This window comes from Fundulus heteroclitus, chromosome 11 (genome assembly GCF_011125445.2).
Source record: "Fundulus heteroclitus isolate FHET01 chromosome 11, MU-UCD_Fhet_4.1, whole genome shotgun sequence".
NCBI lineage: Eukaryota > Metazoa > Chordata > Actinopteri > Cyprinodontiformes > Fundulidae > Fundulus > Fundulus heteroclitus.
In genome coordinates this window covers 34189959-34216337 of record NC_046371.1, presented here as the reverse complement: position 1 = coordinate 34216337, position 26379 = coordinate 34189959, and the positions used below count along the sequence as shown (strand labels likewise).

The 26379-nt window shown below is 41.0% G+C and overlaps 1 protein-coding gene across 3 annotated transcripts in view; it reads right to left on the bottom strand.

The window, feature by feature from the left end:
* ints2 (integrator complex subunit 2) overlaps positions 1 to 26112 on the bottom strand; it is a 33588-nt gene extending 7476 nt beyond the window's left edge. The window contains exons 1-18 of one of the 3 annotated variants that reach the window (XM_036143433.1): positions 25751 to 26112; positions 23728 to 24037; positions 23469 to 23607; positions 22159 to 22261; positions 16999 to 17112; positions 15945 to 16075; positions 13191 to 13361; positions 12122 to 12342; positions 11844 to 11969; positions 10761 to 10832; positions 8325 to 8439; positions 7763 to 7831; positions 6587 to 6721; positions 5914 to 6090; positions 3436 to 3547; positions 2641 to 2745; positions 479 to 643; positions 81 to 282 (exon numbers count right to left, since the gene is read on the bottom strand). In XM_036143433.1, the coding sequence (XP_035999326.1) occupies positions 81 to 282; positions 479 to 643; positions 2641 to 2745; positions 3436 to 3547; positions 5914 to 6090; positions 6587 to 6721; positions 7763 to 7831; positions 8325 to 8439; positions 10761 to 10832; positions 11844 to 11969; positions 12122 to 12342; positions 13191 to 13361; positions 15945 to 16075; positions 16999 to 17112; positions 22159 to 22261; positions 23469 to 23607; positions 23728 to 24020 (2450 nt within the window). In that variant the 5' untranslated portion in view covers positions 24021 to 24037; positions 25751 to 26112. Of the gene's footprint in view, positions 1 to 80; positions 283 to 478; positions 644 to 2640; positions 2746 to 3435; positions 3551 to 5913; positions 6091 to 6586; positions 6722 to 7762; positions 7832 to 8324; positions 8440 to 10760; positions 10833 to 11843; positions 11970 to 12121; positions 12343 to 13190; positions 13362 to 15944; positions 16076 to 16998; positions 17113 to 22158; positions 22262 to 23468; positions 23608 to 23727; positions 24038 to 25741 lie in introns of all 3 variants that reach the window. The other 2 variants (XM_012865222.3, XM_012865223.3) reach the window with 2 other exon arrangements.
* Positions 26113 to 26379: the final 267 nt, after the last annotated feature.

The following is a 26379-nucleotide window of genomic DNA, read 5'->3' as shown; positions in this document are numbered from 1 at the left end:
TCTTTTTGTGCATTTTTCAGGCTTTATCACACCGGGCCGATGCTCTTTTAAGCCGATGCGCCTGTGAGCAGAGCAAGTACCTGCGGGGCATCACAGTGTTGAGGCCCATCCAGAGCTTGTTGAGGGTCTGCAGCAAACGTCGAGGCACGCCGGGCTCCAGCAGCAGAGCCATGCTGGCTGTGAGGGCCTCTGCGTAAGGGATCAGGTCTCCAGGTGAAAGCAGAGTTAAATGCTCCAGGATCCGCATGAGCCTGGGACTGCTGGAGGGCAACTTCTGGAAAGCTGGATAAAAAAATAAAGATAAAAAAAGGCTGCATTAATCCTCCAGCTTCGTGGCATCTTTGAAAAGATAAGGATGGTACTTTTACAAGACAATTTCACTTTAAGTTACTGGGTACCGGAAAGGTACGGGAGCTTGAATAATAATGATTAAAAAAAATGACTTGATAAGCTTGTGCTCCGTCTTCATTAATCTGACCTTGGTGCAGCTGGCTCTGGCTGTATCTGCATGTATTGCTGGGAAGCATCATCCTCCTCAGGAGGGGCAGTGTGCCCGTCACTTCCTCCTCACACACCCAGTCCTCCACTAAACACAAGTGGGGGTAGTTGGTGGCAAGGAGTCGCAACAGTGCAGAGTGCAGACCTGCAATCAGCCACAAGTTCTCACTTTTTATAAAGCATATTCAATATTTTTGACAAACAAAAATGTTTTATTAGAGACTGATGATTTATCAGCTGGGGTAGATTGGAAAAACAAGGAACCAATTTTTTTTTTCAATGATGGAAAAACAATCTTTTTCCATCTATAACCCCCCATACCAAAGAGCTACCAGTTTGCACCAACAACACTCTTTGGTGTGGACGTTGATACTGAGTGAAACAGACTCAAAGTTAGCTTTTTTAGATAGAGTGAGGTGTTTAATCAATTTGTTAGAAGAAAGATGACAATCTAGCTGCTTGTTAAAGACAGAGGTCTTAATAAGCTAGTATTTTCAAATAAAAAAAAACAAACACATAGGCTAGAAGGTTAGGCAACAACATTTTGAATGCCGACTTTGTATCCTTTTATATTATGGTTCTTAAACCATCTTTGGGCCAGAGTCCTCAAAAAATAAACTTCTTAACCAATCACTTAATCTGGGTGGCATTAAACTGGCCTCTGGTAATAAAGTAAAAAATCTTGGTGTTATTTTTGACCAAGACATGTCATTTAAATCCCATATTAAACAGGTTTCCAGAGTTTCCTTTTTTCACCTCCGGAATATCGCCAAAATTAGAAACATTCTGTCCAGGAGTGATGCTGAAAAACTGGTCCATGCATTTGTTACTTCAAGGCTGGACTATTGTAATTCTTTACTATCAGGAATTCCACAAAATGCAGTTCAAAGCCTTCAGCTGATCCAAAATGCTGCAGCAAGAGTTCTGATGAAAATCAACAAGAGGGATCATATTTCTCCAATTTTAGCTTCCCTTCATTGGCTTCCTGTTAAATCAAGAATAGAATTTAAAATTCTTCTTCTAACGTATAAAGCCCTTCATAATCAAGCTCCATCATATATCAGAGCTCTGATTACCCCGTATGTTCCTAACAGAGCACTTCGCTCTCAGACTGCAGGTCTGCTGGTGGTTCCTAGAGTCTCTAAAAGTAGAATGGGAGGCAGATCCTTTAGCTATCAGGCTCCTCTCCTGTGGAACCAACTCCCAGTTTTGGTCCGTGAGGCAGACACCCTGTCTACTTTTAAGACTAGGCTTAAAACTTTTCTTTTTGACAAAAATTATAACTAGTGACTCATGTTACTCTCAGCTACCTTTATAGTTTTACTGCTATAGGCTTAGGTTACTGGAGTATATCAGGATCTAATTTTCTCACTATATTGAGTTCTACTGTTCTTCAATTATGCATTATGTGTTGTCATTTCTGCTTTAACTTTCTGTTCTCTCTCTTTTCTCTTCATAGTAGGTACACCTGGTCTGGCGTTCTGTTAACTGTGACATCATCCAGAGAAGACGGCTCACCCGCTACTACCATCTAATGTAGAACAGATTACTAGATCAATGTGTGCTTCTGTGCTTTTTGTTTCTCTTGTTGTGTCTCTGTTCTGTCTTCTGTAACCCCAGTCGGTCGAGGCAGATGACCGTTCATACTGAGCCCGGTTCTGCCGGAGGTTTTTCCTTCCCGTTAATGGGTGGTTTTTCTTCCCACTGTCGCTTCATGCTTGCTCAGTATGAGGGATTGCTGCAAAGCCATGTACAATGCAGATGACTCTTCCTGTGGCTCTACGGTTCCCCAGGAGTGAATGCTGCTTGTCGGGACTTTGATGCAATCAACTGGTTTCCTTATATAGGACATTTTTGACCAATCTGTATAATCTGACCCAATCTGTATAATATGATTGAACTTGACTTTGTAAAGTGCCTTGAGATGACATGTTTCATAATTTGGCGCTATATAAATAAAATTGAATTGAATTGAAATTGAATTAAAGAGAAATTAGATTTGGCTAAAATCCTTTTCTGGCAGGTCAAAGCTTTAAAAAGGTCCAGAGATCAGAAATTGGAAGGAAACTTCTAATCACTGCACCTCTAGCTTTTAATCACCCATTTAGCCTAATGAATGTGGATGTCAAGTATGAGACTCACCCCCCAGCTCCTGCTGCAGCCCCTGGGCCTGGGTAACCAAGTACTTAATGGGGATCTGGTCCATTAAGGCGGCAGAATAAGACTTAGGCTTCCTCTGCATCAGTGCTTAAAAACAGAAAACAGGGAACACAGAGTGAGACCGTACACACAGAGGAAGGACAAAGATTTCATTTGGTTTGCATAAAGGCAAAAAAGCCACGGCGCTGATGAGTGAAAGAAATTCCGAAGTGATTTTTCTTTGACGTGGGTTCATTACCACTCTGATGGGCTTCATTACTCCCTTCTTGGAGGCTGTGGGAGCACTAGGGTAAGCACAGCAATTAAAGAGATGGGCATAAACTCTCCCATAAATCTGGCCTAATGAAGGGCGAGAGGAGAGCCTGTCATTTGGGAGAATAAACACAGACTAGGTGGCTTAATCCAGCCTATGTGTGTCCTAGTTAGCTGTGATCCCACAGCCACTGGACTTGGCCGTTTTTCAGCCCTCCATTTACTCTGGATGGAGCCGCCAACACCTTGTGCCAAGAGCGAGAAAGATGAATAACTGCTCATCCACGGTGAAAGTGTCTTCTACAGCATTAAAGAGGACAAAAAGCGCCCTTCCTCCTCTTGATCCCCGACAAATTTCCTCAAACTAGCACAAACAACGTGGTTCAGTGGAGGACGTGACAGCTGATGCCATACAGACAGGCGCGAGCCATCACACACGGAGAGTGAGCCGACGTCACGGCGGGAGGGCTGCGTTTTTTTGTTGTTGGGACACACACACACACACACACACACATGTCGTCTCACCCAGCTGTTTAGTGCTCGCCAGCAGGTTCTCCTCAAAAGACAGGATGTAGTATAGGATGAGCAGCTGCGTGGTGATGGAATGGCGCTGTCGCCCTCCTCGACTGCCATCGCCCTGCTAAACGACAGATAAATAAAAAAATAATGAGTGCAGTTCAGGTCACACAAGCTGGGCGTAGAGGAACAGCACAATATGCAGTGGCTCCAAAAACTGCGCATGCTCCTCGAAGCTTTCCACATTTTTCCATGTTCAATAAGCTTTCTTACTGGCTATCAACAAAATGAACAAAAACAGCAAATGGGCTTAAATCGGAGGCAACTGGACTGGAGCGAGGCACCAGAACTGACAAAGACTACTGGATAGGTGTCGAAACGTTTTCAGAAAAAGTGAGCCAAAGTCCGGCTGCCTCCGATTTCAGCCCGTTTGCTGTTGCGATGACCTGGAGAAGTGAGAATTTGCACAGGTATGAAAATTTTTCTCCTGACCCTGCAGAGGATGAGGGTGTAGAACCCAAGTATGAGGTTTGGAATATGAATGGCATTGCTACTTTAGATGTTTTTTTTCTGATATCTTGAATATGTCTGTCCAAAGTTGGTTAGTCCGTGGGTAAGAGCAGAGAATATGGAGGTGGCTTGCCTTTTTTCGCCACAAGGTCTCCAACAAGACAATTCTCGGTGTAGGAAAATTGCAACTCCCGCTTTTCTTCCACACAAATGCCCTCCAGGTTAGGAGAGTACTTTTCCATTGCTGCCTGGTTATGTTTTCCCAGCTTTCCAGTTCAATGTGTGTATTCCCCACTTCCAGTTCTTCTCAATTCTGGTATATTTGAGAAATGCGTCTAACTCCTGGAACAGATTTTTATGCCATTAGAAGACCCTTCAAAACACCTGACATGGCTCCATTGAGGTCTTTCTTTCTAAATATGCTTTCTAAATATACTTAACGTCTAATTTGTAAGACTTTGCAGACGTCCTGATTTCTTCACCCCAACACATATTCTTTCCGTTCTTTAGATCGGCTGTCACTGCTATTTGGGATGAATTCAGGATGGTGTGCCACCCACTGTGTCCCATTCTACACGCTCCCCCCTTGGTTCGGTTCCTCCTGACCACATTGTGCCAAATCTTAAGAGAAGTTTGAATCCGTGAGTTGAACATACAACCATATTAAACCATTCTATTGTAGAGTAGTTGTGTTGCAGTCTCATAGTTGTGGGTTCAATCCAGCTTCCTCCTGTCACATGCTGATGTACCCCTGGGCAGGGCACTGATCTGATCGCCAATGATCTGTGTGTCAGTGCATGAATGTGCTCGCCTTAGTGAGTGCGACTGGGTATATGTGGGTCTAGTGTGAATGTCTGAGATGTCAGCAAGATTGGAAAGGCGCTTTATAAATTCAGTCCATTTGTCTTTAAAGCATATTTACATGATAAATGGGCTGCATTTAACTTCATGAAAAAAAGACCATAACTACGTTAGAATGGCCTAGTTAAAGTCCAGACCCAAATCGAATAGTGAGTCTGTGGCAAGGAAATGTTCACAGACACCCATAATCTAATCTTGTGCAAAGATGTGCAAAGCTGGCAGAGACATACCGTAAAAGGCTTGCAGCCAGAGTTGCCAGATCTTGCGAGAGAAACAAGCAACCAGCTCTATGAAAACAAGCCCAAAAGAAGCCCATCAAGCAACCCAGCACACTGTAATACAGAGTAGGGTACACCAGGATATTTCCTGGTCGTAAAATGTTTTGCCAGTGGTGGGTGCTGACAGATATTCTATATGCCGGTAATTTAATAGCATTTATTGTATGGCACGATGACCAGGTAAACACAAACCCAAATAAGCGACTTAACGTTAAAAAACAAGCCCAAAAAAAATGCCCAACCTGCGACTTTAAAGGCAAAAGTTGCTTAGAATAGGCAGACCTGGCAACACTGCTAGCAGCTGCAGAGAAACCTGATCCGGACTCAGGGGTCGGACACAAATCATTTGTAATTATTATTATAAACCTTTTTCAAATGTTTTAAAGCCATTTACAAGTTTCCTTTCATTTCCCAATTATGCTTACCTTTGTGTTAGGTGTATGGCTCAAAACGTCACCAGAATATTTGAGAGATTGTAGTTCTATAGGTGCTGTGGTAAATGTGTATTCTATTATTCTATATGGGCTGGAAACTCTTACATTTTTAGGAAAAACTAGAATAAATCCAGATTGTATTTGTTTCTGGAATCCAACTTCAAAAAAAGGTTAATGCAAACAACAGACCAAGTTAAAATGTTTTGTTGCATTTCACATCCTGCTGAGGTCAATAGATAATATTTATTGGATTAAAGTAAATCTAATACACACGTGAATTCAAAGAAATTGTGAAGAAAAGACAATGCAATGCTTGCCGCTGTTAAAGTTCTAAGATGCAGAATTAGATTAGATAGATTAGATTCCTGCAGTCTTCTTGATGGTACTGGTGAGGAATAACTCACCCCAGCAGAGCTCTGAAAGACATTGAGGATCTCCTGCTCAGTAATTGGCTGATTGGTAGCCTCAGGGTTGGCCTTGGATGCTGGAGTGAGGATGGAGTTGATGTAGGCATCGATTAGAGGAATCAGCTGGGTGTGGATGGGCGTGGTTGTTTCACAGAGCTGCCGATAGATCCAGTCCTGGAAGGTTCACACACAGTCAGCACCACAAGGTTATTTAAAATGTACCCCTCTAGGATTTTGGTCTGGGGCTGCAGTCAGGTGGTCAGCATGCTTCCTGACCACCAGTTGGCATTTACAAAGTGTCTAATTAGACCCCAACATTCCACTCCTTACTACAGTTCTCTAACAGTAAGCTTTGGAGAGGGTTTTTTTAGCGACTGTGCTTACTGTGGCTAAATATAAATGTGAGCAGTGTCTAAAACACTGCTTTTTATCATATTTGGGGACACAAAAACTCATTGCTAATTAGACGTTCTTTGAAACTCTAATCAATTCAAAGTACAGTATGAATGTGAAAATGCTTTCATTTCTTTCGTTTTAGGAATTATTGCAATTACAAATAACTGCGCCAACTGGGATTTTATTAAAAAATATATACTTTTTCTTGATATTTTTGAGAATATGGTATTGCAGTAAAATAAAGTATTTTACTTGTTTTTAGCAGAGGCTCTACCTTAATGGAGACTTTGTGCTTGGTGAAGGCCCTGCTGCGAAGCAGCTGGTAGATGCAGTGAATGGGAAGAAATCCTGTGATGTTGGCGCTGAGGTTGTTTGTCACTGCGACCCTCACAGCATGGGCAGTAACCACCTACACAGAAAACCAAAACATTTAAATGCAACACTCCCTTTCATCTCTGACTAACCAATATTAGCAATATCAGCATTTTCCTGCAACTATTACGGGAACATTTTAAAGCATACCTGCAAACATTTAGTCATGACATCAAGTGTCTCATGACAGTTTGGATCATCTCTTTTTGGTTATTACATATAAAATAAATCTTAATTATTTTCATTCATTTAAAGTCTTACTCAGTTTAAACACATCATAATTGTATCTATCAATTGCTACCAAACATTTAGTGATTTTTCCATCACATTAATTGCAATTCTAACTGCAGTGAAGTGAAAAAATGAGGACAACCCTTTGATGTAGCTCTTTCAAATGAAATGTACCTATAATCCATATTTCACCTTTTTTTATTTCTGCAAAGGAAGATTTAATGACAGATAAACAACTATTAATCTTGAGTTATAAAAAAAAAAAAACTTTTATAACGCTGGTTGGTCACATCTCCATCTACCTCTCTGACGTGGATCTGAGGACAATTTGTTCAATTCTCACTTTAAGCAGTGAAAGATGTGAGCCAGTCCTTTGTGGATTTCCTGGTTTATTTTTGGGTCCTTGTCATGGGGCCGGACCCAGTTTAGCTTTAATTAATCGCTTCACAGATGGTCTCACATTTTCTGATACAAGGTCGAGTTCATGATGGACTCTATGATGGTAAGCTGGCCAGGCCCTGCTGCAGCAAATCATCCCCAAACTATGACATTCCCACCTCCATGCTTCGCAGCTGGCATGAACCCCTGTGTTGGGGTCCAGATAATTATGTTTACATTCTCTTTTCAGACTTTACGAACAAAGAACTACTCCTTGCACATCTCCCATGGAGGTTCAATTAGCGCTCTCTCTCTCTCTAATTTTACAAGCACGCACTTTCAAGTTCCGTGCTTCTAAAACTGACATTAAACATCACATCCAAATATTCTCCGCATCACTGTGGAACGAAGGCTGCTTAATAACTGTGAGAGGAAAATGTACAGTCGGATGGGTGGCCAGTATAAATACCTGTTCGGTGAAAATCTCCTGAGTGAAGATGGTTTTCATTTTGCTTAGAGAGCTCGGCTTGATGGCAATCTGGGAAAAGATAAACACCCCCCAAGACAACAACAACAACAACGACAAAAACACAATGAGAAACGTCGACAGCGTTAGGCCCGATGTGAGTGGAAACAACCTGCAGGCAGCAGCGCTAGTATTTTGTAATTCCCTCCTTTCATTTTTCATAAGAAAATTCTACATGGCAGGCAGAGCGCTGAATTGAAAGGAATGCCCTGGGGGTGGAAACAAACAGGCTCTAAATCCAATTACATTACACATCTTAGTGGAAAACACACTGAGACAGGAAAACTACTTAGGACACAGGGAGGAAACAATAGTGCACTTAATAAGTAATAAAATGGCAAATTGGCCACAGGGTATGATGCATCTTCCTTGACGTATGTATGCTGCAAATGTTTCATTAGTGTTATAGTCTGTATGCACTGCTGCTGCAGATGGGAGGGGGAAGCAGGGCCAGTACCTGGTCAGTCAGACAGATTTATTGATTCAAGTCTCCCTCCCACCTTACCTTCATCCCCAAAGTAGAGCACACCAACTCAATAATGGAGCTGAGCTGGTTGCTATGGAAATACATGGCAACCAGTAATAGCATCTCTCCAAAAGAAGCAGATACGCCTGCAGCACTGTAAGGAAGAACACACGCAGAGATATGCATGAGAGGCGACTGAGGATAGGCATCAGGACATAATCCAGGGTCGTATTGGACCGAATTTTAAAGAAGACTGATCCTCTTCCATAACCTTCCATGTCACACGCCACATCAGGGCGGAGCCTGTAAGTAGAGCTCAAACTCCAGCTGAGAACATTTATGTTATATGCCCCAGTCTAAACAAGGATGTGTAAAGTCTCTGTGACAGACAAAAAAAAACATGTGTGCACAGTTTGCTCATAATTATGAAAATTAAAAGAATTAACTTCTAAATCTAACTTTTGAACGCTGCAAAAAACTGTATCTATTACCAAGAATGTCTGCAGCCCTAGGAGATACATACTTAACCTCTACTGCATCTTATTTCTCCAGTACCGTTTTCTTCAATCCTGCCACAACAAATTAAGGCTGAAGTCCTCTCCTGAGGCACCAGAGCAACAACCCTCCAGAGTTATGCTGAGCACAGCAAACGCATAAGTCGACCGCGATGACGTGAAATCATTCACCGAGAACAACATCAAACAGCAGCTTAGAAGGCTGTCATATAAAATACTTGAAACCAATAACAAACAAACAATAGCTGCAAGTAAGTTGGTAATACATTAGATATAGGTTGGCACTTTTTAAAGAGTCAAAGCATTTTATAGATGTGGGCAGTTAAGATTTCACATCAAATTTACAAATGGGTGAATTTGTCAAAAATGCTTTTACTTACGAGCCAACATTGCTGATATAACTGATAAACGTAAGACCATCCCATCATGACTGCTGTGATGGGGTGTTTTTACAAAGCCCCCTACATGGGACATGGGGAATTTTTTGTTTTTGTTTTGCGTTCCCTCACAGTAAATTTGCAAATGCACCCTAGTTTATACAGTCATAGTGTTAACAAATGCCAATTTGAAATTGCAAATACCTTTAACGAGCCTCAGTCAAAACGTGTTTATACATTGTTAAGTCTTTGGTGCAAAAAACTGATTGAAAATCGATTGATTAACTCCCTGTTCATGTTTCATGTTAAAATCTTTTTCACCTCTTGAAAGGTTATAAAAAATGTGTCCAATATTTTAAGTTCAGTTTATTCTGGGGAGGGAATGTCTTGGATCCTTTTTGATATACATTTAATCTAAGAATCGCTCATTTCCACATTAGACCGCAGATTTATAGCCTCGTGAGACCATCCTGATCTCGCGAGCTTTCAAGGTTTCACTCGCAGATCAGTCTGGCTACTTTCCGTTAAAGAAAATTTGGAGCCGTTCACCAAACGAACGTCCAATCAGCGTTGGCTTTGAGGCGGGTTGAGGTGTGACGCAACGAGAAGCGCGACAGTTCAGTCTAAAGAACATGGCGGCTTCAGCCGATGAAACTAGCGTTAGCGTGGCTATCGAGCAAGTTTTATCGGAATTACAGAGTATTTCTTTGCTGAGCTAATGAGCCTTTACCTGCAGCAGCAAGAGTAGTTTGAGTTGTGGTTGTGTTTTCGTCGTCGCTCGTAACAGAGCGACGACGAAGCATGTTGACGAGTACGTCATATGCTTCGTTGATTTGATTGGTTTATTTGGCCACCAACATAGGCCAATCAGCTAACCAGTATTTTCGCCCCTTCCCAAAATTACTTCAACGGAAGGTTTCCAGATGGATATGCGGAGCAAATCCATCTGGCGGAGTCAGGTAAGCAGATTTATGCATCTCTGTTCAATATGTAACTTTGCTGCCTCTTGGCCAGGACTCCCTTGAAAAAGAGGTTTTTAATCTCAATGGGATTTTTTCCTGGTTAAATAAAATGTTAAATAAAAAAAAGACCTACCTAGAAATAAATACAAACATCATTAATTTGAAGAAAAACAAATATTAAAGCTTTAGGACTATGTTAGCCTGTGATTTCTACATTCACGAGTAAAACTACAGATTGTCCAGTCATGAACATTAACATATGTATGATTTATACAAGCAACAAATTCAACAGACCTAAGGGGTGTACCCTGAATCAAGATTTCTCATTTAAATGAATAGCCATGTTGAGATGAAGGTCAGTCTTTAGTAACATAGACAGTTTAAGGGTCAAACTGAAGCTTTACCCATTCAATAAGGCTTTTCTTTAAATATCCCAGAAAAAGTCACATTTATATGCTCAGACATAGAGCTTTAATAATTGACACAAACCAATTAAAGAGCTTTTGATAAGCATCAAATAAAAGCAGATATGAAAGGCAGATCTGGAAGAAGTCCAGTAATTTGTGTAGCTGTCTACTTTTTCTTTTCTCAGTTATTCATCACCATGACCACAGGCCTTACCTCTCAAAATATTCCTCCTCTTTGATCATCCAACTTAACCACATGACCATAAGCTGTTCTTGCTCTGGAGTGCTACAAAAACACATGGATGAGAAGAACTGAAATAAGCTTGAAGAAATAAAAAGGAGATAAAAACAACACTTAGAACATTTAATTATAATTAAAACAATATCTTAATATTGTTTAATAATATTTAAAACAATGATCACATAAACTAAAATGAGGGTAATATAGTGAAATATTTACAGAGGAAATCTGAAATCCATTTACACAACAATGACTCATTAAAAACGGGACTCTATTTCCCCATTTTGTTAACATGTCTCCTTGGCAATGTTTTAATTGTGATCTCTGTGCACCACACACTATTCAAAATGCTAGAAACACTCCCTGCTTAATTTCCACAGATTGAAGTCATCCAGCACATGTACCAGGGCAAATCCAGCAGGCAAATGTAATTTTTCCTGCATAAACAACAGCGGGCGCTGGGATGTTTTCAAATCCACCGTAGCACTGCTGGAGAACATGTGCCCTGCTGTGGTGAACACGAACAATAGAAGTGCAACAAAACTTTCCTGCTTTAACCAAAGAATTTCCAGCAAGGGAGGGGGGAGGGTCTTCCAGGGCTTGCTTTTCGTCATCTCTCTGTTGTTAGCCTGTCTGTTTTCTGATCCCTCGACAACCTGAGAGTTCTACTATAAAGGAGGTTATTTCCCCACACAGCTACAGTCCACACGAAACCTTGAGCTTGAATGAGTAATGCTGTGCGGGGGAGGGGTGTGAGCAGCGCATACATGAGTGTGATTGAGAAGGCTAAAGCACGACTCCTGCCTCTGATTGGTTGTTTGTGACCGGGAGCGGTGTATTTCTGCAAATGGCAGCAGGACCACTGGGAGGAGCCAGAGGAGCTTGATTATTTCACACATTATCCGTCTCATATTCTACTGTGACAGTTTTAACAAATATGTAAAAAAAAAACTAAATTTTACTAAAGGGACCTACTGCAGCTTTAAAACAAGTATTTTGAATTGAATTGAAACAAAGACCACTTGAACCAAAAAAAATAATAAAGGCTTCACGTACCTGACCAGAGTGGGGAAGGCCAGCAGCTTGCAGAAGGACAGCGAGACGAAGCGAACACCGGCAGGAGTGGCTGGAGGTCGGCTGGTCATCAGCTGCAGCAGCTGCTCCGCTTCTTCATCTGTAGGTCTAAAGACAAGTCAAATTAACTACATGATGTTTTCATTTCAGACGTCTGTGGGCTCTGTAAGAAGATAAAAGCTTACTTTGATATCAGACTCAAGTGGAAAAAATGCCCCCACAAGAGAAAAGAGTTACAGGGGTTACACAATGCTTCTCACCTGAGACCTGCGATGCCCATGAGGGCACAGTAGAGTCGGAGCAGAGCGCTGGCCTTCACCACATGCTCCTCCCTGAGACCAGAGTAACCTGAACCACCCCCGTCCTCCATGTTGGCGTCATTGGGCACGTGTGTGCTGCGGGAGCGTGGCAGGATAGCCACCAGCTCCAGCAGCAGCTGTCTGCGCATCTGCCACAGCACCGAGCTGCTTTCCCTCTTCCGCTGGCAGCACAGAGTAAAGAAGGGGACAACCTCTGAGCCAAATGCCGAGTTCTGTTAGCTTTGTTTTAAATGAAATAATGACTCAAACTGAACTATACTACAACTTTCACTGCTGTTTCTTCAACAACTATTATTCTATGAAATATATTACTGGAAACATTGTTAAGATATGGACAATTCTAATTATGAATGGAGCAGCCTGGGACATCCCAGGATGTCGCAGAGAAACCTTTCCTGCCAGTTTAAGGAAAGCTTAATTTCCCAACAGCAATAATATAAGTCAGTAAGATCTGCATAGAAGAAACCAAATTACTGAAGAAATGTTTCGTCCCCCAGCTATTCCTGCACCCGGTTGGTCAGCTGGTTAAAAAGAGGCTACCATGCATTTTCCTTGCTTACAAGAAGGAGAAATTTGCCTCTAATCATCTGATTGCAGGATGGCTACCTGAGCAGACAGCCCCAATAAGTAGCCAGCTAATATCTGCTTGTTATCCACTATGTTACTCTGCAAAGAGCAGAACAGCCAAAATGTATTAGCACAAAAAGCACTTTAAAAGCACTACTTAGTTTTGTGTTTATTCAATCCATAGCCTACACTTTATTTTCTTAAAATATCAAAATCAACATAATGAATGCATTACATAAATAATATAAATGTAAAAACCAACACATTACAATATTTTTGGGGTAGTTGGAATAATTGTTGCATTTCGATTTTTAATAGATGCAACTAGGTCCTGTTCCACTTTTTTGTTTGTTTTAACATCTAACCTGAGTAAGAAGGTGGTGGAGGAGGCAGTACTTCCAGAAGATTTGTGAATCTACAGGGTCAACCGCTTCCTGCTTACCTGTTGTCCGTTGCGGATGAACATGCTGAACCAGGTTCGGACTTTGCTGTTGGTTCCCAGCAGCAGACCACTGACGTAGGACACAAGCGGGCTGACTGCCTCATCCGGCGTATCCGGTTTGTAGTCCAAAGTAAGGGCCACGCCAAGACCAGGCAGGTGGCACTCCTCCACCTGGGCACACAGGGTAAACTCTGTTGTGCCTTTAAAATGCCTTCTTTTTGGAATACAAACTTGAATGCTGGGTCTCTTAATGGACAAAGGAATGAATGAGTGTCCAAATAGGAATGATGGATGTATAGATGGAGAATAAACAGATAAATAAATGGATGGGTAAACAAACAGATGGATGGATTAATAAAACGTAGAGATGATGGGACAGGGGGAAAAGGTGTGTAATTTCCAATATCTTTTTTTATATGCAACCCCCCCAACCAATACATATCAAGACCTAGAAATACTTTAAACTAAGTCCACATTTTTCCAGACTTTTGATGATCAGACCATTTGGTGATCAGACCATGAAACAGTCAGTAAACTAAAAATACTTTGCAGGAGACAAGTCGTGCTGAGGCATCATTCTGAGGAGCAATGAATTTTCACAACCTCCTGGGGCCTTGTTCAATAACTGACCTAACGCTGTAACCTCCTCCAGAGGAGGAGGGAAGCGAGAAGACAAATTTCTCCCCTCAGGGTTAGCACCGCAGAGGGCAGCACCACATAAATCAGTGAAGAGACAAATCTCTTTTACTAACCTCTACCATGTGAGTCCATCTTGCTAGAGAAAAACATTGACAGCACAACAGAGCCAATTACACAACAAGTTAAGCTTTCAGATTTAACATATAGCAGACAAACAGATATTACTTCTGAGATCAGGTGGGGTTTTTCTTTGAATCCCTGTGCAAAGATTCATTCCTTAACAGAACAAAAATGCAGACGCTAAGCCTGTTGTAAACTAAGACGTTACTAGGAAATCTGCTAAACCACTAAGGATGTGTGTCATGTTGAGATCACACTCAGTGTTCATTTCAATGATGTTTCTACAAACACAACAATCCAGCAACGTAAACTGTCCTCCCACAAGCATCGCCCAAGAAAAAATGCAAAAAAATGTGCTAATAAGCATTTCTTTTAGTTTTGCCATGAATGATAATGCAGAAAATTAATATGCCCCCAACCCCGAGAAAATTCCTGAGCTTTTTGTTGTATACGTTTCTACTGCCGTATAGAACATTTTCATAAAATATGATGTTAATGTAAATTATGTTCACTTATTCTGAGGGTCTACTTCTCTTATAACTACTGACTGCATGAGGATTGCTGTTCCGCACAGCAACAGCAATCAAAAACAGTAAAAAAAGAAGAAATGATATAAAACACCAATTAAAATACACATTAAAACACAAAACAAAGAAATGTCTGTAAAACATTGTCAGTTGTACAGACAATGTTCCCCTTCAGTCGATTTGGGCTATCATGCTACTGCTAGTTAGCTCTGCTGTTTATTTAGGACTTGAGAAACTAGCTTAACTGCTCTTTTTGGATTTATCTACTATGACTTAGACTTTCTTTATTGTCATTTTGTAAGCACAGAGTGCATACAGAACAAAATTTCGTTTTCATACAGCTCAGAAAAATGAACGGCTAACACCAAAACTAACCGCTGAGCTAACCAGATACATAAACACTAGAGGTGTGCATGCGCAGCCAGCAAGTGGCACACTGGCGTTATGTCAGCACGTCACAATGATTGGCATTGGGGACAACCAATAGATAAGGAAGTTGAGGAACAGAGGTGGGTGAGGACAGGACCAATCATCTGGCTTTCGGACACAATGGCAGGGATTGGTCAGTTTTTAAAGGCATTGCAGCTCCCACAGAGATCAATTTTTTAACATCCTTTTGATGAATACCTAATGTATTTACTACTTTCAGTATAGAAGGACAATTTTACCCAGTATAATAAAAAGTGTTTCTGACCTGGTTTACTAACTATAACTTTAGGAAAAGCTACGGTAAACTTTGCACAAAACAAAATTTTAGATTAAATTCAGAGAAGTAGACTTCAACCTTTACTACATTTGGTAGAGGTGGGATGGATGAATGGGAACTCCAAATTGATTTATCTTTTAGGGCTTTAAAGCCAAAGATTTTTATTTTTAACAGGAGGTTAACTATGAAACACAATTAAGATTAGACAGTTAAATGACTTAAATGGCATTTTGTGTTTAAAATGCTGTAAAAGGGAAAGAATTTGTGAAATAAATGGATTTGTTTTATAAACATTACAGGTATTTAGGAAAGCCAAAAACGCAACCGCTTCTAACCTGCTTTTAAAGCATAAATAAAATAGGCGTGGCTCTGAGGTGATGGCTGGACAATCCCATACAGAATTCATGGTTCTATCAATTAGTGTAAATTGTTAAACACTCAAAACAGCAAAGCATCCCAGACCATCACACTACCACCACCACGTTTAACCGCCGGTAAGATGTTTTACGTCAGATGTAACGGGATCCACACCTTCCAAAACATTCCACTTTTTGTCTTGCCAGTCCACAGAACATTTTGCATCCTTGTCGTCACTAAACGATCTAAAATAATAGTTTTCATCCAGGCAGATGCATACGAAACTAAGGAGGGTAAAGAATGACCCCAGAAAACCACCCCAGTTCATGGGAAAGGTTTTGCAGTCTAAAGGCGCTTCTTGGGCTCAGTTTGGAGTCTTGTGATTATATCAACAGTGCGACTAACCACCATGGCTCTGATGTTGAGGGCTTGTGAGGGGTTCATCTGACAGAGCTGCCTGAGGGCTTCGGTCCTGCGTCGACCTCCCACACTCTCCTCATCCTGACGTTCTCCGTTCTTGATCAGCCCTCTGCAAACTGAAAGCAAACACAGCCACATCTTAGCGACCTGAAGGCATTCAGTTGGATCTTACCAGTGGAAGAATTTCAATCAGACGTTTTACCAAACATGCGCCTGTGAGGCGACCGTTTCTCTGTTGCTATGGGCCGGTCTTGCCTTTCATTAGTACTGTACACCACCGAGTCATGACTCATCTGCCGTCGGGGGAACACAATTCTAATCTCATCAGGGAGGCATTATCTCATTTTCCCTCTAGTTCCCCCACAGCAGACAGCTTATAAAGTAAAATGTTGTGACTGAATAAGACTGTGGTATGTTCTCAAATCAGATCGGTTTCTTTCTCTGCTAAATCCAACATCTTCTTCATGCAAAGTTCAGACCACTTATCAGCTGATGTTCAAAAAAAAAAAAAAGCTGCTCTCGATGCCTCTAGACATGCCATTTCTTACACTTTGGCTCTCGCTTTATTCTAACAAAGTCTTTCTAGTCATGATGTCGAGTGGATTTCATGATGTTAACCGGTCTGTAACGCACAAATACTCCATCGACTTAGCCCCGACCCCGTTTGTGATAAGGAGGCACTGGAGACAACAGAAGATCTCCTTTAATTTGTTTCTTAAAGCACACGCGTCTCTCTCTCTCTGTAAGCCGGGGAATTTCATGTTTATCGTCAAAGACAAATGCATACCCCCTTGAGGATGGTGGCATGGCTATAATTAAGAGGGGAAATAGCTGAAGTGATGAAAAAAGGCTAGAAGTATAAAGTAAAATTTGACTCAAAAATATATTAAATTGATGAGAGGTTTCTGAGCTAACTTTGACTCATATCTGTGCTCTGCACCAGCCAGTACTGATGACATTAGCACAGCCAATTATCCTGCCGCTCTTTTATGCGCTATCTGCTGGCAATCTGTGCAGTCCTCCCAGACCGATGACTTGCCTTCACTGAAGCTGTCTGGCACGTTAGCAACCAGCAGGCACATAAACCAGTCACCGTTGCGGACATGAAGCAAGGCCTCTGCTACATCCACAATGGGCAGCAAAGAAGGCAGCTCTGGGAGAGGGACAAAAAACACACAGGTTGCATTAATACACAAATATATACAAGCTGCGAATTTTACAGACTGTTTTTAATTCTTAATTAAGCCAGATGAGTCTGGAATAATGTTTATAAGCACATATTTACCAGATATACCTGCATCCATTTTTAATTTGCCATTATACCATTTTAATTTGGGGGTTTTGATGATTTTTTTAATGGCTTTTAATCAAAGGGGGAGCGATGAGGGCCGCGCAGTGGGTAGCGCGACCCACGTACGGAGGCCTTAGTCCTCGACGCGATCAACCCGGGTTTGATTCTGACCTGCGGTCTACTGCCGCATGTTTCTCCCCCTCTTCCACCCCCATTCCTGTCAGCCTACAGTGTTAAAAAAAGCGAGCCACTAGAGACCTGAGTGAAGTTGGCCCCCCCACCCTCTTCAAATCAGACGAAATTGGTGTCAAACGTTTGTGCTACGTTTGTGCAGCAAAAATTTTTGTTTGTGCCGCTATCATTTTAAAGATATAAACAAATGTTTTTAGAGGTCATCAAAGGCCAACCAGCCCCCCCCACCTTCCTCAAATCAGACGAAATGGGAGTCAATTAACTCGACTCTGTTTGTGCTGGTTTGTACAGCAAATTTTTTGTTTGTGCCGCTTTCATTTTAAAGGAGAAGTCCGGTCAACGAGGAAAAATCAGGGGATCATTAGCTATACCTAAAATTAAACGTTCGTGGTGATTTATTGAATTTAGGGTTAATCAATAAGAAAATAAAAGCATAAATTGTCGTCTCAATCACTGTATATGGGCAATAATGGCGGAGTGATACGACACACTCTCAAAGGATGCTCACTGTTGTGAAGCCCTCTTATTTTATGTGACTTTGGTCTAATTTTATAGCCTCGTGAGACCATCCTGATCTCGCGAGCTTTCAAGGTTTCACTCGCAGATCAGTCTGGCTACTCTCCGTTAAAGAAAATTTGGAGCCGTTCACCAAACGAACGTCCAATCAGCGTTGGCTTTGAGGCGGGTTGAGGTGTGACGCAACGAGAAGCGCGACAGTTCAGTCTAAAGAACATGGCGGCTTCAGCCGATGAAACTAGCGTTAGCGTGGCTATCGAGCAAGTTTTATCGTAATTACAGAATATTTCTTTGCTGAGCTAACGAGCCTTTACCTGCAGCAGCAAGAGTAGCTTGGCTTGTGGTTGTGTTTTCGTCGTCACTCGGTTACGAGCGACGACGAAGCATGTTGACGAGTACGTCATATGCTTCGTTGATCTGATTGGTTTATTTGGCCCGTCTATCACCAACATAGGCCAATCAGCTAACCAGTATTTTCGCCCCTTCCCAAAATTACTTCAACGGAAGGTTTCCAGATGGATATGCGAAGCAAATCTATCTGGCGGCGTCAGGTTACTAATTTTATACAGTCGCTTGTAAATTTCATGAGTTGCAGGTTACAGGTTTTTTTGGGCCTGTTTCTGAAAATGAAGTTGCTTGTTTTGGCTCTAAACTAAGTGACGTTGAAATATCCCTCCGCCTCATAACACACTGCAGCTCATCCTGACAGGAGCAGAGTGAACTCAGAAGGAGCCGATCTGGCCGTATTTTCTGCAGTTTACGGTTGCAATAACTGATGATAACTGCTGAAAGTAGATTAGGCGGTGCAGATCACCATTTTGAGCAGAGATTGGTTCTAAAGATGAGTTTTTACTCCCTGATAACATTGCAGAACCCAACCCATAAACCGTATTTAATGCTTATTTGTTGTCTTTTTATGTCTCTAAAATGTAAAACTAGTATTAATTTAAATTGAAATGCTTAATATCATGTCTATCTTTGTATAAGGGGTTAAAAAATAGTTTGGCATGAAAATGGATATTTACTTACAAGGGGACAGATAGGGCATTGGGACTTGCTCTACAGCCGATACTGCGACCTGACGTCACAAACTGGGAGGAGGCAGTACTGTTCTTCACCAAGGTGGCTGCCCCCATAAAAGGACCGTAAAATGAAAATGACTCTTAATTAAAAAGCTTATCATTTATTGAACAGTATGTAATATTCTTATATTTACAGTACTTTCAGCAGTTTGAATTCTGATTTTGACCGGCGGGGAAGAGCAGACTAAGGGGGGTTTAAGTAGAGGTGTTGGCAGGTGTACTGAGTCCTGGAAAATTAGAAACGACAGGTGGAACTAACGAGGAGGTGGAGTGTGAGCAGGGCTGCATGAGAGGTGAAAGTTCTAAAAAGTTCATGGGGAGAGAGGGAGGTCATAAACTGCCTCATGTCAAGTACTCAGCACTACTATCATTTTAATGATATTAATAAGTTGTAGAGGTCATCAAAGGTTCAGTAAACATCTGTTCATGCTGAAAATGTGAATTTCATACAAATTATAAGTTGCTAACCTATGAATAACAATAATTTAATTTTAACCTGGAAAAAAATGATAGAGGCACAAACGAAAATTTTTGCTGCACAAACCAGCATAAACGTAGCACAAACGTTTGACACCAATTTTGTCTAATTTGAAGAAGGTGGGGGGCTGGTTGACCTTTTGACCTTTACCTTTTCATTAATATCTTCAAAACGAAAGCAGCACAAACGAAAATTTTTGCTGCACAAACCAACACAAACGGAGTCGAGTTGATTGACATCAATTTCGTCTGATTTGAAGAAGGTGGGGGGGCTGGTTGACCTTTGACCTCTAAAAACATTTGTTTATATCTTTAAAATGATAGCGGCACAAACGAAAATTTTTGCTGCACAAACCAGCACAAACGTAGCACAAATGTTTGACACCAATTTCGTCTGATTTGAAGAGGGTGGGGGGCCAACTTCACTCAGGTCCACTAGAGCCGCAAAAAATCCCCCAAAAAAACAAAAAAAAGGTGGATCGATGATACAATATACAGCTTCAGTAACGTCTGAAAGCAAGAATTGTGTGTGAAAGTTTGAATTTGTTGGTTTTTGCTCTACACCACACAAGGTCAATATTATACATAGATGCACAAATATATACATAAATACATACATACAACCAGTGTTTGAAAATAAAATTTCAGGTTTTTGCTATATCAAATATCTCCCTTTCATTTAATAAAACAAATGAAATTATTTTTAAAAGCTTATTTTTATTTCAATCATCTCGTCTGGGAGTTGACCTGAATTCAAAGTACAATTTCATACAAGCTTTAAAACATGTGCTTTACACAGTGAGCTAGGCTTCACTTCACTTGTTTACCTTTAAACTAAGCGCCTTGTCCTAGGGTCAAAAGTTTCCATTACAGTATTTTGACAGTATATTTTCTTAAACATATATTTAACATTGCATAAACTATTTCCCTTATCAGGATTAATAGAGTGCAATGTTTCATGGAAGACCAAGGAGTATGTTGGCAACAAAAAAAAGCTTGATTTTCCAAAAATCTAATCTTTATGAATTACAAATTTTAATTAATCGATAAAATGTATTTATCACCCAACCCTTCATGCAACCAAGTAAGATTTTTGGAAAAGGCCACACAGCTAGTTGCATCTCAACCAGACGCCTTTGTTGCCTTCCACAAAGGTGTGGCGTGGTTCTGGCAGGATATTTTACTGCCCTAGCTTGTTAAAACGACCTACTTCTGCACCATGGAGCTCACACATTCTCATTAGTTGGGGTTGGAGTAAATCCAGATGTTTAACGTTAACTTGGTATATTCATCCCAGAACCCAAATTAGAGCCATAAAACAAGAATCAAAATTTCAATCAAGAGCTAGAAAACCTACATGACCTTTTTAAGTTTATGAAAAGCTATTATTGTACAAATGTTTATGTTTTTATTGTTAATTGTTAAACAACAGATAAAAAAGTATCTCTAAGTTTAGGCATTAGAAAAAAAAAAAAAGAAAAAAAAACATTTGCTTGAATGAAACGTTTCATATTCATGGGGGGGGGGGGCATTTTACAGCCCAATGACAACAACCTACTACACACCAAATTATTCTTTGCAACATTGTCATCCAGTTGTGTAAACTCTATGCAAATATAGATGGAAAATAGACAAAAAAAAAAAGCTAACACTAGCTCCATTTCTCAATTCTCTAATATTTCTGGCCAAACTTTCGAAGAGCCACATGTGGCTCCAGAGACACAGGTTGCAGACCTGCCTTAAAAACCTGCTATGCTGCATTTAACAACAAGTGTCACTGAATAAATCACAGGCGTGGAGAACCCAAACGCTCGGTGCCATCTAATGCAGTCAGAGCATTTTTTTGTGACGTGTAAACTGCTTACCCTGTTCCTGCAGTAACAAGAAAGTTCCAAAATAACATGCCGGCCTACCCAACATCATACCAAAAATGAAGAATGGGACGTCACTCAGGTCCATGTGTGAAAACTGCACTGAATATTTTAGGAACTATAACAACTCTTTTCACTGTGGACAGCCACAGCCATTCCCAGTGTCTGAGAGGCTTGCGCCTTTTTCCAATCATCTACTAGCGACGGACAGACAGTTGAAACTTGGACCCAGTTGAGTACTTCAACAGGACAATGGTACCAAACAAACATCAAAACTGGTTTTGAAACAGATAAAGCAGGCTATTATTGACCTTCTGGACATCAACCCTTAAAAAGAATGACAGACTAGGTTTAAAAGGTGGCTTTGGGTCAAGAAACAAAGCTATTTAAATAAACTGTGATGAGAAGTGTGTTTAAAAAAGTCAGAATAATGCAAGGACATTCATCCAAATATTGGCTGAGCTGTATGTGTCTCAATTCTAGCCTTTAAGCCTGTTGGAACTAGAAGACATTCATAGTAATTTCTCACCTCTGCACCTAACCTTTTTTTAAAATCAATAAAAATGATAACAAATTTCCCATTCACTCCAATTTCTAAATGAATTATCTATTAGTATTTTAGGTAACAAAGGCACCAATTCAGAACCTAAGATGAAATCCCACAAATAAGGGATGATGTAGTGCCATGCCCAAGGACACTGCCACATGTTAATAATCTCTGAAAAGACAAAAAAAAAAAAAAAATGGTAATAAAAAAGTGAAATTGTTACCCGCTTGCAGAATGCAGAGGACATCAGCCACCTCTTCCAGATACACGGGGCTCTCGAAGAGCTCAGAGGACTTTAAGAAAAACTCTCCATTGGAGTCTGCCACCTAAGAAACAACAGCAATTATCTGAGAAAGATCCAGATTCAACCAGAAATGCATTTCTAACACCAACTTGGACAAATACTCAACGAAAGTCCACCTGTAACACGGTTTAATAATAACAATTTCTATTTATTCCTGGTTTTACATCAGCACGTTTGCTACTAATTAAAACACGCGTAAGATGATCGGCGCACAGGATTTTATTCAACAGCCAGACACTCGGGATTAGGTTTTTGGCATTACTGCATGACGTTTCCATGTTTCACGATCGGATTGAAAAGTATTCACATTAAAAACAAAAAAATAAATAAAGAAAATAATCGGATTGTACTGTTTATATGGGGACACAATCAATTAATCTGATCATAATGTGCATGTATATGCACCTGGCTTTACTCAGAATAGAACCACGCTGACATGCGCACTTAGCAAATTTTCCTTAAAAAAAAAAAAAAAAAAAAAACACAGAGGAAGAACTCCGTCTTTGTTGAACAACAAAAAATAGTGAACAAAACAATACTGTAAAAACTTTTCTTCAAAGCGCCCAGGCTAGACTTTCACCACATTGTAATTCCGGTTGAATTGTTACTGAATAAATAACAATTTTGAGCTCTTTTAATGTTTCTAATAGAAAGGTTGTATCGGGAGCCCCGACAGTTTTGCTTCCCGACATATTTCCACCACTCAACAATTACGGAAATACGTCACGTTACGTCAGGCACACATACACACTTGGGTCAGTTTGCAACATTCAGAATATTTTGACCCTGACCAGCATTTACATAGACGCTGATCGGATTATCGGGACTTTGGTCAAAATATTTCCTATCTAAGGGAACCCAGTTGATTGCATCAATCTGTATGATCTGACCCAATCCGTATAATATGATTGAATTTGACTTTGTAAAGTGCCTTGAGATGACATGTTTCATGAATTGGTGCTATATAAATAAAATTAAATTTAATGGAATTATCAATCGGCATAAACCACCCCTCTCAGTCGGAATACATTTTCATTCTCACCGAGTTTACTCCGATCACAACATTCCGATTGGCTCGTTTGCATGACGCATTTTTATTCCGACCGGCCCTTTATTTCGATTACTTTTGTCCATGTAAACGCAGTTTAAGACAGCACAATCAAGAGCATCTATAAACAAAGTTTCAGTCAAAGGCTCAGAATACAGCATGGCCGCCGGCCTGTGACAACCTTATTCATGATGGACAGCAACTCGCTGAGGGTCAAACGGAGCCTCCGCAGAGGATCGCTGTGTTCAAACTCCAGGGTGAGTCCATGCTGCAGCTGCGTCACCAGGATGCTCTCTCCATTGGAGCCGCCTGCCTTGTGTCTGGTAGGAAGCACAGAACACTGGCTCTAATGAACACATGACATTGACTGAATGGATGGATGCAACTGCAGTGCAGAAATATGTCTCAGCAGCCATCGTCACAGAAAACGCCCGCGATACCTTAGCTGCTGTTCCTTCCGTGCGTCCTGCTCCAGCGCGTGAAAGTCCACAGACAGAAGCGCCACGATGGAGTTGACAGCCTCCACTCCCGACAGCAGGCGCAGGATGAGCTTCTTGTCCTGCGCCCACGACTGGCTCTGGTCTGCAGGAGCACATAAAGCCATCCTCACCAGACAGGGAAGCAGGAGCCTCAGCTCTGGGTCGCTCAGGGCGGCCAGACGTACCACGTCGACTTTCTGCATGGCTTCAAAGGCATAGGAGCTGACAAACTGAAGCCCTGCGCTTTCGGCCATGCCTGCTCACCTAATCCCTGTTGGAATCAAGTGTAAAAGAGATACGAGCGCTGTGAATAAAGTGAAAGATTTATTCTATTTAGGCTTTTTTTCCACACCTAAATGTTATGGATCATCAGGATAACCTAAGCACACAGAAACAAATCTTTTTAAACAGTAATTTCATTTATTATGGGAAAATGCTATCACAGGATAGTTGACCTGTTTAAGAACATGTCACAGCATGTCAATCTGATTTATTCTCAGATTTGGGCTAGGCCACAGCAGAACTTATTTGTTTTTTGAGGCATTCAGATGTGGACTTGTGTGTGTGGCGTTGGAAAGTTATCCTGCAGCATAACCCAAATGTGCCAGGCCCTCTCCTTTAGGATTTTCAATTAAAGAGCAGGATTCCTAACTCCATCAATTACAGAAAGCTATCTATATCAGAGCATCAAACTAGCTCCATTGTGTTTGGTGGCTGGTATGATGTTAATTTTCTGAAATGAATTCGGTTTAACCCAGATGTCCCAGAACACACACGTCTCAGGATCATGAAGATATTTTTTTAGCAATTGTGAGAAAGACCGTTGTGTTCGTTTTGGTCTGCAGTAGATTTTACCTGGAAACTCTTCCAACAATGGCATTTTTGCCTGGTCTCTTTCTTTTCGCTGAGTCATGAAAACTGACCCTAACAGAGGAACGTAAGGCCTGAGGAGCCTTAGATGTTGTCCTGGGTTCTCTGGAGGCACAGCCACTTCTGGGAAGGTTTAGCACTGTGCCTTGCTTTTCCCCATTAGGGAATAACGGTCAATGTGGTTCACTAGGGGTTCTTAGAAATCACCCTGTAACCATTAGGTGTTGTTTCTTTACATAATGTGGCCTGCTTCGAGTTGTGAGACATGTCCAGTTTGTAGGAAGTGCTCGATTCTACAGGTCGGACAGTAATCAGGCATGGGTGGTAAGCCTACTGTGGTTGTTATTATTTTTAAATTAGATTATCTTTGACTATTAGGCTACTGAAATGTGTTTTATGATCCGAAACATTATGGTGTGATACAAAAATAAATATATGGGTACGGAACCCTTTACTGTATATTCTGAGTAAAGTTGAAAGCAAATCACGTAGTCTGCAATACAATGGCTTAGTGCTTATTCAAATAATAATTTATCATGTTTTAAAGCCGTACTGAGCCAGCGATAACTCTTCTGAAATGACATGTATAAGCTAACAGCTGTTAGTTATGTATTTTGTAGCAATACCATTAAATGACTGCTCCATCATGGCTAACGCTGTGCCTGGGTAACATTTGACCTATGATAATGTCATTCATAAATCTCATTGCATGTTTGATCACTCAGATGCAACAAAACAAAATTGATCGATCTAGTTACCAACACAACAATGTAAGGCTAGTGGTTTCCTCTACTGATTCATCATTGTAAACTGCTGATTCGGAACTTTCTTGTCAGAAGACTATATATTATATCAGCAAAGAGGTGTGAAATGTTTAAGAAAGGTGCTGAAAAGCTCATAATACTGCCCGGAGCTCCTGGGTTTATCGTTCTGTGAGGCTAGTAGCTGCTAGCGGCTAAAGAAAGCGTCGCTGCTTCCCAGTGAGTTTGGTGCGGCTCTAAGCATGCTAATGCTAAGTTTGACAGAGAGCATTCCCTTTCGCTTTTGTCTTCGCTGAATTAAACTGTGACTAAAAATGCTTCTATTTTAACAAAACGTAGCTCACCCCACTTACTGAACTGATGCGGTAACTTCTGAGAGAGATCAAACCATCGAGGCCTTGAGACCTCGGACTGTGTTGCATCCAGTCAGCCGCACAGCCTGACGTCACAAGCCGGTTGCCGTTCTCCCGGAGGACCGGGACAGAGAAGTTCGTCCTGTCCGGCGGCTGGTTTTTAAGGAAATATCTTAACCGTCTCTATTATTCATATTCACTATCTGCAGTTAGCTCCTGTACTTTTAACACGGCGTTAAAAGTGAGAGTACCGATGCTGTCAGTGGCGCAATGAGGCAGCTCTGACTGGAAGAGCCCTGGGTCTGTCTGGTCTCCAGCAGCCAGGCAGCGATGCTGATATTCAACTCCCTCTGAGGTCTCACTGATTGCTGTGCAGCTTCGTTTTAGCATCAAACTGACTGCGGAGTCAGAACCCAGCGTCAGCACAATAAAAGTATCTGTTTAATTTTAAAATACGGAAGAGGATTAGGGCCATTTAATAAAAAAAAGTCTATTCAATTCTAACTTTAATCTCAGAATTCTGACTTCAATCTCAGAATTCTGAGAAAATGTCATAACTCTGAGATTAAAGTCAGAATTGAATAGACTTTTTTTTTTTTCTTTTTTTATGGTCCTAATCTTCTCCTGTA